Source organism: Phacochoerus africanus, chromosome 2 (assembly GCF_016906955.1).
Source record: "Phacochoerus africanus isolate WHEZ1 chromosome 2, ROS_Pafr_v1, whole genome shotgun sequence".
NCBI classification, from domain to species: Eukaryota; Metazoa; Chordata; class Mammalia; order Artiodactyla; family Suidae; genus Phacochoerus; species Phacochoerus africanus.
In genome coordinates, this window is record NC_062545.1 from 90,735,565 (window position 1) to 90,752,454 (window position 16,890).

Consider the following 16,890-nt stretch of genomic DNA (forward strand, 5'->3'; position numbering starts at 1 on the left):
ATGCCTGTGACATTTAAGAACATTAATCTTCAACTTAGAAGTGCATATATGGAAGCAATTCTCTGAGGTGGAAGTTTTCCCTATTAGTAATCAATCAGTATTTGTCCTGTCAACATCCGTGCTTCAAGAGAGTCACCAAGAAACTGACGTGTGTGTGTGTGTGTGTGTGTGTGTGTGTGTGTGTGTGTGTGTGCTGCCGAAATTCACTTGTTTCCATTTGTTTATTTGGCTGTAGATTTTTCTTGTTATGCCAATACCTCAAGTTTAACTTTTAAAATACACCAAAGGACAAAAGTTTTGATAATTTAAGTTGATTTGTCCTCTTCCCCATCCACGATTTCTGATTCTTGAGGTAGTAGATGTTGGAGACAGTGATGTGACTGGTCTAGACCCCTGATCCTAGGCAGGGTTATGATTTAGGAGTATTATGTTTTCTCCTATTAAATAGTATATTAAGATCTCAGGAATTCCAGTCGTGGCTCAGTGGTTAACAATCCCGACTAGTACCCATGAGGATGAGGGTTTGATCCCTGGCCTTGCTCAGTGGGTTAAGGATCCAGTGTTGCCATAAGCTGTGGTGTAGGTCACAGACATAGCTCGGATCCCAAGTTTCTGTGGCTGTGGTGTAGGCTGGCAGCTGTAGCTTCGATTCAACCCCTAGACCGGGAACTTCCATATGCCACAGATGTGGCGCTAAAAAAACAAACAAAAAATCTCAGAATTCTGATTAGAAGAAGCAGTAGTAAACAGATGTCAGTGCTCTACTGTAAAGCTTATTTTGCAGCTCAGAATGGAGCTAGGAGGACCAACTGCTCCTTTCACTCCAGGGGTCCTGGATGTAGCCCTCCACTGCCCCAGCTCTAGGGCCAGGGTGAGACTCACTCCACACCCAGGGCTGTGATGTTTGGGAGCCAGCACGAGCCTCCAGGGCTTGGCAGAGAAGAGGGTTGGATAGAACAAATTGCTCCTCCCCTTGCATCTGTCTAAAGTCTCCTGGGAGACAAGTTCTGTAATCTGGCGAACATCATCTGAAAATATTACCCTTTAAGTCTGTCTACTATTCTCAGGAACTTGTAAAGTCCCAGTTGTACAGCGAATGTTCCGATAACATTGGTTATGGTGGTCAATAGCGTAATTTCTCCTACACATAGAAAGTCTACACAAAACTTATAAAAGGCTAGAATGATATGTCTTATAAATGGATGAACCATTTGGCTACTTGATGTGCATATGCGGTTACTTTCTGTGTGCGTGTGATGTCTGTACACCTTGGTGGTGAAATCGTGCTTAACAAAACTGTGCATTGCAGGTTGTCCTCTTATTTATCTGGATGGCTACACCTCACCGGGTAAGCATTCGCATTCTCGGGCTAATTTATTCCAGGATTCAACCAATAAAATAATTTAAATGACCTCATTTCAATCTTTTCCTTTCTGATGTAAAGGTTTTAAGATGCTTGAAGCGTACAACCTGACAGAAAAGAATTTTGCCTCCGTACAAGGTGTCTCTTTGGAGTCAGGGTCTTTCCCCAGCTACTCAGCTTACAGGCTTCAGAAGAACGCCTTTGTGAATCAGCCTACAGCGTAAGTGCGACAATAGGTGCTGCTGTTTCTATTTTTTTTAATGACCATACTCATGGCATATGAAATTCCCAGATCAGGGATTGAATCTGAGCTGCGCTGTGGCAAAGCCAGATCCTTAACCCACTGTGCTGGGCTGGGGATCAAACCTATGACTGTAGCGACTCAAGCCACTGAAGTCTGATTCTTTTGTTTGTTTGTTTGTTTTTTAGGGCCCAACAAGCAGCATGTGGAAGTTCCCAGGCTAGAGGTAGACTCAGAGCTGCAGCCGCAGGCCACAGCCATGGCCACAGCCATAGCCACAGCCACACAGGATCTGAGTTGCGTCTGTGACCTACCCGGCAGCTCACGGCAATGCCGGATTCTCATCTCATGGATACTAGTGGTGTTCCACTGAGCCACAACAGGATCCCTGCAGTTGGATTCTTAACCCCCTGCACCACAGTGGAAAATGTGGAGGTTCTTTTTCTTCCAGCCACCTGGATATATTTTTGGGGTTTTTGGAATCTTTGCTGTCTCCTTAGCACCCCAGCATTTGGGGTTGTTGAAACAGGCCTATGGATGACATGGTTTAGTTTCCTGCAGTGCAGCTGGATTGAGTGTCTTCCATTAGGTCACACTGGAATCTGGGACTCAAGCCTGCTACTCTCAGACCCAAGAATCTCATCCTGTTTCTGAAATATTATGGATCACAGATCCTTTTGAATTTGAGGCTAGGGTTGTAGTTATGCTTCTTCTAAGGGTGGTTGTTTAGAGAGGGAGGCAAATTATTCTTCTGAATATTTCTCCATGGGTGCACAGGGCCTGGATGGACTCAGTGCAAAGTGAGAACAGGCATTGTTCCTAATGTTTCTGACTGCAGGAGATGAAAGGCTGCGGCCGTCCTGCTTGTCTCTGATCCCACAGGCAGCAGTTAGTTTTTGTTGGCTGGTGCTCTGGTGATCTGTTGAGCAGCTCTAGATGTTGCCATTTTACTTGAGGAAAGTTTGTACCTGGGTCTGATAACCAAAATATGTATTTTTTATTCATCAGAGGGAAAGCACTTGAATGTTGAAAAATATGTGTTTGGCAATTTATGGAGAGAAAGAACAAGAAGAAATAAAACTTTCAGGGTCAGATAATCATGTCTGAAATTTGAAATGCTTTGGGAAAGCTGATGGAAAATTCAGAATAAAACCAAAACTAATTTAAGGGAGCACAGATTGTATTGTTGTAATGTGGCTGCCCTGTAAGTTCCTAACTGTTTTATGGTTTTTACCACATTGGTTCCCAGTTTTAAACTTTCCAGTGAATCTGAATACCCAGAGTTTAATGATGTCACCTCAAGATATGGTTCCTACATTTTCACTTATGACAGCCTACTGTTGTCTCAGGATTCAGAGCTTGCGGCTGAAAGAAGCATGAGTGCAATCAAGTTTTTTTGCTTTTTTTCCCAAGATCAGTCATTAACTAAAAAAGAAAGAGAAAAATGGGAGAAGATAGTATTAATAAGGAGAAGATAGTATTTTTTAACATGGAATATTATGAAGATGGTAGGTTTTTGAAAATACAGAAGGTGCCATGTCAGCTTGCCCAGAACATATATTTTAAGATATAGGGCAGCAGTGGAGTTCCTGTTGTGGCTCAGAGGGTTAAGAACCTGACTAGTATCATGAGGATGCAGGTTTGATCCCTGGGCTCTCTCAGTAGGTTGAGAATCTAATGTTGCCATGATCTGTGCTGTAGGTTGCAGGTGTGACCCGGATCCCCCTTTGCTGTGGCTCTGGTGCAGGATGGCAGCTGCAGCTCTGACTCAACCCCTAGCCTGGGAACTTCCAAATGCCATGGGTGCAGCCCTAAAGAGCAAAAAAAAAAAAAAAAAAAAAAAAAAAAAAGGAAATAAGGCAGCACTATATTCCAGAAGTATTAGCAGTCCATTCTAGGACATGAAACCTCAAGGGATGTTCTGTGTCCTCTGTCGAAATCTGTGGGGGAATTCTCTTCTGTCCAAGAGTGGATTATCAAAGCCTTTTCCCTACCTTCAGGAAGAAAGTGTTATTAAATGGTCTCAGACAGAAAACCATTAATTCTGCTTCAAAGATTCTCCCAGAGTGAAGATTGACTCAACTCGAGAAGGACACATGGACCACATTTTATGTTTAACAGCCTCAGAGCCAAGAAGCATTTCCTTTTAATTGACTCACATCCCTTTATCAACACTAAACGTTTGCACATGTTCCTGGCCTTAACGTTTATTATTGGTTTGGTTTGGGGGAACAGTGAGCTTCTGGAGATTATTGGATTTATTTGGTTTTAAGGGAGGAATTTGAAAGTGTAACTGTTAGAGATAGGAAGGGAGAAATTAAAACCTTAAGCCATCTTACTTATGATCTCATACCCCTGACATTGGAAATTAAATATATTTAGTAAGATTTGTTCTCTTTCAATTACATCCATAGATATAATGTTTATCACTCTAAAATAATTATATAATTTTGAATAAATTCTATGTGTCCAGAGAAAATTATGTATTAATAGGAAGATAGACTATTGGGCACTTTCCCAGACTTCTGTGACCTTATCAGATTACAAATAATCTATTACTGCTTCCATTATGGATCTTTAGTGTTTGTTATTTTGAGGTCTTTCCTAACATTTTCCCCTTCTAATATGTAGCCAGATTATATATATAATACATGGTTCCTAATACTACCTGCAATGAGACTTGGATCCAAAGATTTAAAATAGATTAACCCAATTAGTATCCATGAGGATGCAGGTTTGATCCCTGACCCTGCTCAGTAGGTTAAGGATCTGGCATTGCCTTGATCTGTTGTGTAGGCAGACATGGCTTGGATCCTGCACTGCTGTGGCTGTGATGTAAGTTGGCAGCTGCAGCTCCGATTTGACCCCTAGTCTGGGAATTTCCATGTGCCATGGGTGCAGCCCTAAAAAAAAAAAAAAGAGCGAAAGAAAAGAAAAAATAGCCTCTATTTCTGAGGAGAAATCTTTATTAATTAGTTGATTAATATTGTTTTATCCAACAGAGAACTACATCCAAATGGACTTCCTCCTTCATATACGATTATATTATTATTCAGACTTCTCCCAGAAACTCCCAGTGACCCTTTTGCAATCTGGCAAATCACAGACAGAGATTACAAACCACAAGTTGGAGTGATTGCAGATCGTAAGGATTTTTATCTTACTTTAAGGCTCATACTCCTAGAGACATATTTTTGATTATGTTTTTCCTTTCCTTCTCTTTTCTCTTTAAGAATCTTCCGGATATATGTGATTCTCTTTAAGAACCTTATAAATACAGATATTACTTGTATGCTTTTATGTTTAAAATTTCAAAGATATATCATTAGATATTTGAATTACATTTTATGTTAACTAAAATTTTTGAATTTTTTAGAGATCTCTCCAACAAGAACCATTGTTAATACTTTCAGTATAGAGTATTGATAGCATTTGATTTACTAACAATTATGTGTTGGTTACAGCTTCTAGCAAGACGTTATCATTCTTTAACAAGGATACAAGGGGTGAGGTGCAAACTGTTACATTTGACACAGATGAAGTGAAGACATTATTTTATGGAAGTTTTCATAAGGTAAAAACATAACACCAGCTGGTTGTTTATAGAAAAAAGTGTGTGACTTAAAATTTACTTTATTATTTATTAAAATGTCATGTTAAACTGGTAGAAACATAGCTGTGTCTCTTAAGAACAATATCTTACTTCAGAGAAGTTGATTAATTCAAAGGAGAAAATTTAAATAATTCTGCTGAGCATGAGATAACTACTATTAACATTTTGATTTTTTATGCTAATGTCTTTTCAGAATTTGTCATGTTGTATGCCCATTTTTTCTACCTACCATTTTATTTTGAACCTTTGTCATTTTATGTCAAAATCTTAGTTTTGTGGTTTGTATTAATTGAAAAAACTATTCTTTTATAGAGCATAGTAAGCTGCTTCCACTTGCTCATGTATTGATAAGTTACAAACATGCCCATCCAAAAGTTATCATTACTTACTAAAGTAATTAAGATAAATGTTTATGAGTTTATAGCTTCTCTACAGATTCTTACTACAAGTTCCAAGATACATTCTTAGGAGATTGTCTCTTCTTGATGATCTTAATTTTTTTGGATCTCAGTATCAGAGGATAATAGAAACTTAGGGTCAGATTTCTAAAGGGTCATTAATTGACAAATAAGAGTGCTGAAGTTGGCAGCACTCAAAATGAAAGAACAGTCTAGGTTAGGAGTGGACATTTGATGGTGTTTCTTCATCACTGGATTATGTTAACAGGAGGAAGACCACTTGTCACACAAGTGGTCTAAAATTTCTCCAGTGTGGTGTTCAGAAAGTCAGTCCCCATACGCAGAAGACCAGTACTTCCAGTTCAATCTGATTCTCAAGTGAAACTTGAAGAACTTTTCTGTACTTAGGGCAGATTTAGCTGGATTTCTCCTGATTCGATTCCTGAGAATCTTGGTTTCTTTCTGGAATCTTCTTTGGATCCGTGGATCAGATTCTTGGTTAGGGTGACAAGGGACTGTCATCATGGGGCTCAGCAAGGCCACACATCAGTGAGGCACAAAAAGCAGGGAGTTCCTGCCCTAGCACAGTGGGTTAAGTGTCCAACTGCTGTAGCTCAGGTTGCTGTGGAGGCTTGGCTTTGATCCCTTGCCCAAGCAGTGGGTGAAAGGATCTGGAGTTGCCGTAGCTGTGGCTCAGATTCATTCTGGGACCCTGGGAACTTCCATATGCTGTGGTGCAGCTATAAAACCTTAAAAAAAGTGTCCCCCCAAAAAAATAAACAGTGATGGAAGAGATCTCTGAGTAAAGGCATATTAGCTTAACAGTGTGCAGACTTTCAGTAAAGTTCAGGAACATGCATGCTTTTTTGAGAAAGCAAATTCTCATTTTTACTAGCTTCAACTGCTCCTTGTCTGATAATAGATGCTGAATCTGGAAAAATTCTTAGGAACTGTTTTTGGCTCATTGAGACAGCTATTAAACTTAGGTTTGAGTAACTTCCTAAATAAAAGACCTTTATTTTTCTTTCATACCCACTGAGTATATGAGAAATTCAGCCCTCTATTAACCAACTGATAAACAAATATTTAGGAATTATTATTTTTTAATTTCCAGCTTACAACAAATACTTCATTTTTCTTGAGCAAAATAAGACAGTGTTTTGCAGAGGTCTATAGCGACAGTCATTAATTATTACAAATCAAGGTAATTATTTTTTGGCATTCCGTTTTTTATTTGTTTTTTTTTGTGTGTGTCTTTTTAGGGCTGCACCCATGGCATATGTAGGTTTCAGGCTAGGGGTCAAATCGGAGCTGCAGTTGCTGGCCTATGCCACAGGCACAGCAATACCTGATCTGAACTGCATCTGTGGCATACACCAGAGCTCATGGCAATGCCAGATCCTTCACCCACTGAGCTGAGCGAGGCCAGGGATTGAACCTGCATCCTCATGGATCCTAATCAGATTTGTTTCCGCTGAGCCACAGTGGGAACTCCCTTTATTTGCCTTTATAGAGAAGTACTTGTATTCTTAATTTTAACATAATGCCTCTTTTTTTTTTTTCTATTTTTCACAAGCTCTCTTCTCTCCTCAAATTGTCTACTTTCTTTTTTTCATAATGCCTTTCTTTTTTTTTTAGGTTTCTCCTCTACTTTTCCAGTATACTCTTTTTCCTCCTTCCTCCTGCATCCCATTTTTCCAACCTACTCTCATTTATCCCATCAATTCAAGTACCAAGTTCAATCACTGTTGGCTACTTATGTACATTACTGATCTAAAGATTCGAACACTCTTCTTTCATTTTCCACCTACTTTAGGAACTGAAGGTCTTCAGTCTTTGGGGTAAGAACAAGTAGTTCTCTGATAGCAGCAAATTAGTGAGCATAACATTCAGGGAACTCTTGGGAGAGAGGAGGGAGGCTAAAAGAGGTTAAGTAGGGAATGGCAGACAGCTGTAGCTTCTTGGGGATTCTCTGGAAGAGTTCCTGGTCTCCATTCTTTTGTAACAGATGACAGATTCAAGTGAGAAATTTGTAATAAGACAAGTTTTAGGGAATGGTAGAGCTTGGGAGGGGTGCTGAGTTGACAAGTGTTCCTATTTCTTTCCCCTGGTCTGTGACCAACAGTGTTTTGCATTTGAGAAACTGTCCCTCAGTACTTGGAACAGTGGTCTACAGATAACGAGCCACTCTGAAACCAAGTTATGCATGTGTTTAAAATGCAGTAAAACATACCTGAAGAGCCTGTAGCCAAACATGTTTTTAGCCCATTTTCTTTGCAGTTTAGCATTGAATGACAAGTGTATTTGGAATAATTTTGTTTTAAAAGTTGAAGATTTTGATTTTGAAATAATTTTTCTGGATACTGTGATTTTTCAAATACTCTGTACATTTTTGCCTCTGAGATTGTGTGTAGAAGAGCCAACAAATAAGTTTTAGTTCTTCTTAGATAATCAATATCTTAGGAATGTTTTTATGATGTTCTTGAATTAGATGATTACCTGGGGGCATTTAAATTTTCTTTATTTTTAATAAGCCATGTATCACTTTTATACAGAAGCAATATGTGATTCATACTTACTTACCAGTTATAGATGCACTGAATTAGTGTTTTGGTGGTGATTCTATGCGGAAAAAGTATTTGCTCTTTTAAAGAAAATCTCTCGAGATTGCCCTTATGCTTATTAGCTCAAAGCATTTAAGGGAATTTCTGTTCCTTAACTTGGAGCCAAACTTTTCAAAGTAATCATCAAGAACTCACTTGAGTATTTGGGCTGTGATAAGTGGAAACTAAGAGCATAACTATAAAGTCAAAGATTAACCACAGACATTCCTTACATTATTGAAATACAGATGCTTTAATAATTATCTGTAGTAATGTATATCTTAAGATTCTGAATGTCTTCAATATCAGACAAAAAAATCCATCAATGTACGATTTTTTTCTTACAAGGAAACTGAATCATGATTCTGTTGATTTCCAGAGCTGAATCTATAGATGACATGTGCTTAGCTCTTTCCTAGCTCAGTTATTTGCATGGTGTGTAGGATCTTTTTGGTATGGATTAGGGACTAACAAATTAAAAATTGAATATAGTGAAATCAATGGAAGACATTCGAGCTCCCTTTGTTCTGAGTATAATAACATAGTAGTGATTTATTAACATGTAATTGATAGTTCATTTTTTATATTTAATTTTTAATAGTTATAAAATAGTGGCTATGTTCCCCATGTTGTAAAACATATCCTTGTAGGTTATTTTATACATAATAGTTTGTGCTTCTTAACCCCATACCCCCATCTTGCCTATTCCCCCTTCCCTCCCCCCAATAATCCTAGTTTGTTCTCTAAACCTGCAAGTCTTTTTTGAGTAGCTTTTTTATAGTTTACAGAGTCATCTCATCTACTGCATTATCTCTGGTCATCTCAGGAAAAGTATATAGTGAGAAAATAATAAATTATGCAGATGTATAATAGCTGAAGGAAACTGAGAGCCAGAGAGGTTAAGTGATTCATTTAATTTGATGTTACTACTGAGATATTGACATAATAACCTGGTTCTTGGATTTGGGGTCCAGAACTCTTAATTTTGGGTGAGAATAGCTTTAAGGACACATTTTTTTAGCCTGTGGCCTGAAATGTGCAAAAGTCAGCCAGATTTTTCTGGTAGAAATTTTATAATGGGAACAAATGTTCTTTTTAGGTTCATATCGTAGTGACCTCAAAAAGTGTTAAGATTTATATCGACTGCTATGAAATTATAGAAAAGAACATCCAGGAAGCTGGAAATATCACAACTGATGGTTATGAAATTCTTGGAAAACTACTTAAAGGGGAGAGGAAATCAGCCACAGTAAGTAACACAGTTTTATTTTATTTTATTTTTTTTTGATTCCTTGTGTTAAGATTGAAATGGCATTTAAAAAAGTAATCAGTGAGTTTTTTCCCTCAAGGAAAAAATCCTTTTATGTCTGGGTCAGATTGAAACTCTGGAAAAGTTACATTAAGGAAACATGCTGACAAAACAGAATGCCATGCTTTACTGCTAGAAACAAATTAAGATGTTGGGGCATCAGAGAGCATCATGTAGTCAACTTGAAACAGAATGGAACCGGAGAGTGCAACACAAAGAGTTGCCAGGATAATCTGTTGAAATCTAAACTCATTCGCTTTTTGCTCTTCAGAGGCAGTAACAGTTCATATGCATTTGTGCGCTTGGGATATTACACATTTGTGGACCCTGGCCGTGACTGTCAGAGGCGAGCCGCTCATAGAGGTTACATCTGCATCAGAAGGAAAATGAGTGCAGTTGTGAAGGGCACCTTAGCCACAGGGTCACTGGCTCAGGTTGGAGGCAAGGGCACTTGCAATTCTATTTACACTGTGGTCTGGTTATAATATTTGAAATGTAAGGCTTTCCTTGTACCAGGCTAATTAAGTTCATGTTAAATGTCAGTCAAAAAAAGCAAGACTAATGTCTTTGACCTCCATTATTTTAAAAATTGTGTTTATTGAATGTAGCTGTCTTCCATGGACAAGATTTTCTTCTAGATTCAGAAGTGAAAATTTGATTTTTCAGTGTAGAACAAATGAGTGCAAATTTAATATAATTGCAATTAAAATCCAGACTTTTTACATTGAATATTGGATTTGATATTTAAATAGAATAATTATACTAAGTTTATAAAAGAATGGCTATATCTAAATAATCTTTTCCTTTTTTAAATCAAAAGAGATTTTTTAATGTGGATAGAAAATATATATTACATTGAAATAGTTAAGCTGAAGGTAATCATAAAAGTTATTAGTTAGCCTCTAGGTAAGAATATAGAAAAAGAAGAGCATCAATTTTAAACTAAGTGAGGAATGTTTTTTTTTTATTTTATTTTATTTTAATGTATTTTTTATTAAAGTAGAGTTGATTTACAATGTTATGCCAATTTCTGCTACAGCAAAGTAACTAAGTCATACACACACACACACACACACACACACACAAATTCTTTTTATCATATTATCTTCCATCATGTTCTATCCCCAGAGATTGGGAGGAATTATTTTTTTTAATGTTACTTTTCTATAAGGGTGGGCTCTTAAAAGTTGATTTAATTAAATGTGTGTATAGTCTTCAAATTCAAATTCTTAAATTCTTAATTTTTAAGCAAACAAAGAAATTAATGTTCTTTTGGAAAAAAAACCCACAAAACTCAACCCAACATTTCATTTCAGCCAAGGAAGTGAATCATTATGAGGAATATCACATGTGCATTTTCCTTTACTGTCTTTCTCTTAGGCATAGGTTTTTCTGTTCTTATGAAGTAATGATCATACTGCTCTCAGTTGCCTATGACCTTCTCTGTGAGAAGTCGGCAGAGGTTGAAATGTGGAAATGTTAATATGAAATGTCTTTCACGTGTCTTTAGCTGATGTTGCTGTTGGTTGTTTGCAGTTCCAAATCCAGAACTTTGATATCGTCTGTAGTCCAGTGTGGACCAGTAGAGACAGATGCTGTGATATTCCCTCCAGGGTAGGTAAAATGGCACAGAATTCAGTTGTGGTCTTAAGAGTCCCCGAGGGATAAGGGGTGGGGATAAGGCTGCCCTGGGAGTGGAACTGCACTTCCAGGATGGAGCCAGGGACAAGCTCAGGCCAGTGACCCTTCCCTCAAAAGTCAGGAATATTCAGACCACATCTGGGAACTCTTCCTCACCAGCCAAGGTGGTTGTAATTAGTCAGCAAAGTCCTGCTTCATCAGTGCTTTTTTTTTTTTTTTGTCTTTTTTATGGCCGCACTGGCAGCATATGGAGGTTCCCAGGCTAGGGGTCTAATTGGAGCTGTAGCTGCCAGCCTTTGCCACGGCCGCAGCAACGCAGGATCCAAGCTGCATCTGTGACCTATACCACAGCTCATGGTGACACTGGATCCTTAACCAACTGATCGAAGCCAGGGATCAAACCCACGTCCTCATGGATACTAGTCAGGTTCATTAACCACTGAGCCACGATGGGAACTCCTCATCAGTGTGCTTGATAAACCTAAGCAGAGTCCTCCTATTGCTTGTAAAATACCAGCCTTTTACAGAATCAGCCATCATCTCTCTGGGTATTTCAGGTTTAGGGTAGAAATAACCATATTTCTTGAGATCATAGCTTTCCCCCAGCATGTCTGTGTATGTAGTAACAGTTACAAAGTTGAATGCTGATGATGGATTTGAAGCTTTCAGCAAACAATGAACTAACTACATGCCTCCAGGATGAATGTGCATCATTTACTCCACAGATACTTAGCACTTGTTATAAGCTGGAGACTGTTCAGTGTGCTGGAGTTACAGCAAGAAAAAGTGAATATTCTAGTGAAAGGCAGGGGGACAGGAGGGATTAACAAGTAGGTATGTACTATGTTAGAGAGGGAAAAGTGCTAGAATGAAAACTAACCAGGTAGAGGAATAGATACAGGGAAGTTCCCTCAGCCCTCAGTGATAAGTTGCGTGAAGTAAGTGGACAATTTGGAGAATGGAGAAAGAGCATTCCAGCCAGAGGGAACTGTAAATGCATAGGCTCCCAAGGCCAAAAGGTGCCCTAAATGCCTGAGAAGCATGAAGTGGATGCGTGGTGCAGAGCAGAATGAATGGGAGGGAGGGGACAGCAATAAGCACTGGGAGGGGCGAGGCAGTGGGGTGTTGGTCTGTAGAATGTGTAAAGCCTTACAGGCCATGCAAAGGACTTTAGATTTTATTCTGAATGAAAGGGGCATCCATTTCTCAGATAGTCTGCATTTCTCTAACACCAGACTAGAAAGAATTGGATGCAATTACCAGTGGTCCTAGGGATGGTTTTGTAAACCTGTCTTTGCTTATGTGAGGTTTCCTACAGCAAAATATACGATAAAGACATAAAACAGCAAAGCAAGTTTCAACGTAAGACTATTTGTAATCATTGCTAAAAAATTATGTCTTCAAGTTGGGAAACAGATTTCCTTGTATATGTAAGTGGGTGTGGGGGATGGGAAATAGCTTTTATATAATTCATGTAGGTAAACACTCAGAGGTGAATATTCTTCTCTTCAAAATTTCAGAGAGATGAAGCAAAATGTCCTGCTCTTCCAAACGCTTGCACGTGTACCCAGGACAGCGTTGGACCTCCTGGACCACCAGGCCCCGCGGTCAGGATGTTGAAATAATCTTTCTAGTTTTTCCTGTTAAATCTATGGAGTTGTTCATTTTTGGGCAGTGTGTAGTGCATAAAATGCTTTCAACCACCTGTGTGTGCAAGGGCAGAACAAGCTGCATTGTAGACCATTTTGCACTGGATTTTTAAAAAAGTTTGTTTTTTTACGGCCACACCTGAGGCATATGGAAGTTCCAAGGCTTGGGGTTGAATCAGAGCTGCAGCTGCCAGCCTATACCACAGCCACAGCAACACCAGATCCAAGCTGCAGCTGCAGCCAATGCTGCAGCTTGCAGCAGTGCTGGATCCTTAATCCACTGAGCGATGCCAGGGATTGCACTTCCATCTGCAAAGAAACAACGTTGGGCCCTTAACCTGCAGAGCCACCATGGGAATGCCTGTATTGTGTCTTGAGATCTGAAATGGAGTAAACCAATAAAGAAGTTTGAACACATTTGCACACATTTCTCTAGCCATGTAGTAGGAACAAATGATGTTGGCTAGTATTCAAGACCTTTTCTTTTATAGAAATGAATTGGGATTTCTGTCTATAAGCACATGACTTTGAAAATTTCTTCCATCTCCTGAAAGCTTCTTTTTGATGTGTTAAAGAGCCATGGTTAAGAGACTGGCCCAACAACAACTTGTTGAGAGCCCAGGCTATGTGTACCTTACGCAGCAAATATGTCATGAATATAACATATAGAGGGTAATTTCCATATGTGATGATGTCATAATCTCTCTGTGAAAGTGTTTGGGTTAGGAATAAATTGAGAGGATGGAGGGGAGGGGGCCCCGAGAAAATGCAATGCAGAACACTGAAGAGTGCCCTGATAGACCTCATTAATCAATGTGAAAGCTGAATTAGTCAATCCCTGGCCTGACCCAGCCTGGCTCTTTGGTATGGAAGTGATCCTTCAAAACTCTGTTGACCTCTTTTAAGAAAATGGTTAATTAACATAGCAGCAGCTCAGAGAGCCTCAGAAACCACATTTGACTATTCATGGGTCATAGCAAATAATGTGAATAGATTTTAGGTTTATTACAAACCAGCCCCTCCTATGCAGAATCAAAATGTCCCTGGAATTACCATGATTTTTTTTTTTTAATTGACAGTGACTTACCTAATTTCTATTTGTTGTCATAAAATTACATCCTGGATGTGACTCAGATGTTTTTAAGAAAGGGGAATTTCTCTTTCTCACATTGTTGAATGCAATCATTATGTTTATTTCTTCTCTGTTTGGTCGTCTCTGAGTTCCTGTTACTAAACGACAGGTTCTGATTCTGAAAGATTAAGATACTCTTCTTTTTGCATATTATTCTTCTTGAAGAATGCATTCATATAATTCACAAGCAGATTTTTCTCCTTATTATATTTAAGTAATGCTTGTTTTTTCTGGTCAGCAAACCTCATATTTTCAAATAAACTTCAAAATTTGCTAACAAGAAAGCTTCAGAATGTAAAAACAAGATACTCAAAAAAAGGAGTTTTGAAGTTCTCTTTCCCCACAGATTTGTATTTATTTTGTAAATAACTGTAGAAGTATTGTCTGGAGAAGGCACTGCTTTTTTAAGCCATTTTTGTATATCAGCTTCTTCCTCCTTTCCTATGTTCACCATAAAATATGCTCTTCTTACTCTGCATTTTAGGGAGGACCTGGTGCTAAAGGTCCCAGAGGTGAAAGAGGTATCAGTGGGGCAGTTGTAAGTATATTTTAGAGTGCATTTAAATTTTTTCACCTGTGTGTTAAAGTCTGGTTATTTAAATTTCCACTCAGGGGGTATGTGACCTTGGTCAAGTTAATTCAAGTTCAGTGTTCCTTAGGCAATATAATTATGTCTGTCTTGTGTCTGGATGTCAAAATGATGGATTAGACTAACCAGATGAATGGATGTAAGGGCATCTCACTGATGGAAGAATTGCACATGTTGAATCTGCAGAAGTACCCACAGGCTCTGCCACAGCATGGGGATGCAGGAAGGGTGACCTGACCACCAGCTGGAAGACCCTGCAGGGAGCAGATTCCTGCTAGAGAGCTGGAGAGGGTTCACTCATCTCAGATAAATATCTGAGTGGCCACATCTACATTCCTGGGGGGTCACTGTCCCCTTCTGCCAATTCTGTACCAGTCTCTGTAAGGGAAGGCAAGCTTCTTAGGGGAATGTGTTACGAAGATAATGAATAGTTTTTGTCATAATATCACTAATGATTAGCTTACCCAGTAAGGAAAGGGTGAGGCTGGGGTGCTGACCCAGGTGTGTCTTTTAGACCTGGACACATTGCAAGGAAGTTCCAGCATAGAGTGAACATATCTGCTCTTTCCTGGCTTGAGCTGTTTATACACTAGTTCCAGAAATAAGCCCATGTCTATGAGAAATCAGGACTAGCTTAAAAGAAATCACATCTAATGAATTTGGAGCTTTGATCTCTGAATGACTGTATGACTATGAATATATGAATATATCATATTCATGGTATTTTACTTCTTTTAGAAACCTTCTTTTAAGATGATTTTTGGAAAGTTAAGCACTTATGAATTTACTGTACTCTCCAGTTGTTCTTTTAATGAGGAGCAAAGGGAAGGAAGGAATTTTTCCATGCTTTTATTGATATATGGATTTCGAAAATGTTTGCAAAAGATTATATGGTTGGGGTCTTAGAGTCATGAAGACAGGCTTCTGACTGGCTGTTGGCACCACAGGCACATGACTTGGTTGTGGCTTCTCTCTGTATTTCAGGGTCCTCCTGGTCCTCGTGGGGATATGGGTCCTCCTGGTCCCCAGGGTCCTCCAGGACCCCAGGGTCCCAACGGCCTCTCTATTCCTGGAGAACAAGTAAGCACAAAGGCTTTCTGTACTTAGTGACAAAGGCCGATCAATGTTTCACTAGAACATTTTTTTTTTACTATATTTTGCCAAACTCAAATGTTTTCTCAGAGAACTTGACAAGTTTATTCATTGAGATGACTTCTTGTGACTAATTTCAGATATGTAAATAGTGTATGTAATAACATGTAACTGTGTAGAAAAAGTTGTTGCTACTTATTTGATCTTTAAAACATTTTTTAAAAATAAGTAATGCAAATATCCATCAACATCCTAAAGGCTTTGAAATAGCTCTGAATCTGTGGCAGTCCTCTTCTAATACTTACGCCTTCAAGACAAGCTTGCATTATTTATCTGGATCATTACTTCTATAAAATTTTTTTAATAAAATGTTGACCTTTTATTTCAAATGATAACCTGAACTTAAAAGTAGCATTTCACTTTTTAAGGCTTGTATTTTTATTAACTACATTTTTCCATGCTTTAAGGTAAAACAAATACAATATATGAATAAGAATATGATAACTCCATAGTTTTAAATTTAAGTTTAGACATCCTTTAAAAATGTCATAGTGGAAGATAGATACTTTTTTTTTTTTTTTTTGCATTTAGAGAAAAAAAAATCTATCAGGTTTAGTTACAAATGAAACATGTGAAGGAACAGGGCTTTTTTGCTTAAAAGGATGCATCTACTTTTAGCTTCTTATGTCCAAAAAAGGAGTTTTAGGGGCTTTCCCGTTTTCTTATTACTTCTATTAAATTAAATTTATCTCTTTAATTACTTCAAATTTGCCTGTATAACAAGTGTCTTCTACCATGTAGCTATAAAGACCAAAATTACATTGCATTGACTATCTTTCTATTAAAATTAGCCACAAATTAAATATATTAAATAAAACATGGTTTTTCCCTTTGATTTTTATTTCAGAAAATCCCTAAGTTCAATTATGTTCCTTTAAAGAAGGCATATTATCCTGTAATTATATAAAGTTATCCAGTGACATTATAAGTGGAAATCATAACAACATTTGTAGTTGAGTGAACATCAGTTCCCCGCATAACTTAATCTCCCTTCCCAATACGATTAGTTAGGTTGATGAAGTGATAACGATTTCAGGACTGACTCATGTTGCCACTTAATTTCTATAAAACACTGAGACCTGTTTTCCCGCTGCTCCAGGGTCGCCAGGGCATGAAGGGTGATGCTGGAGAGCCAGGACTTCCAGGCCGGACAGTAAGTTGTTCTTCATGCTGCCTTTTCTTTCCTTGTCATGTGTTATT

General features: G+C 38.3%; 1 protein-coding gene across 4 annotated transcripts in view; it reads left to right on the forward strand.

The window, feature by feature from the left end:
- Positions 1–16,890, forward strand: part of COL12A1 (collagen type XII alpha 1 chain) — a 130,505-nt gene that overhangs the window by 96,753 nt on the left and 16,862 nt on the right. For all 4 annotated transcript variants that reach the window (XM_047763788.1, XM_047763777.1, XM_047763792.1 and 1 more), the window contains 10 exons: positions 1,310–1,348; positions 1,445–1,583; positions 4,607–4,749; positions 5,069–5,178; positions 9,318–9,467; positions 11,064–11,141; positions 12,689–12,775; positions 14,434–14,487; positions 15,523–15,618; positions 16,790–16,843. In XM_047763788.1, coding sequence (XP_047619744.1) covers positions 1,310–1,348; positions 1,445–1,583; positions 4,607–4,749; positions 5,069–5,178; positions 9,318–9,467; positions 11,064–11,141; positions 12,689–12,775; positions 14,434–14,487; positions 15,523–15,618; positions 16,790–16,843 — 950 coding nt within the window. The remainder of the gene's footprint in view (positions 1–1,309; positions 1,349–1,444; positions 1,584–4,606; positions 4,750–5,068; positions 5,179–9,317; positions 9,468–11,063; positions 11,142–12,688; positions 12,776–14,433; positions 14,488–15,522; positions 15,619–16,789; positions 16,844–16,890) is intronic.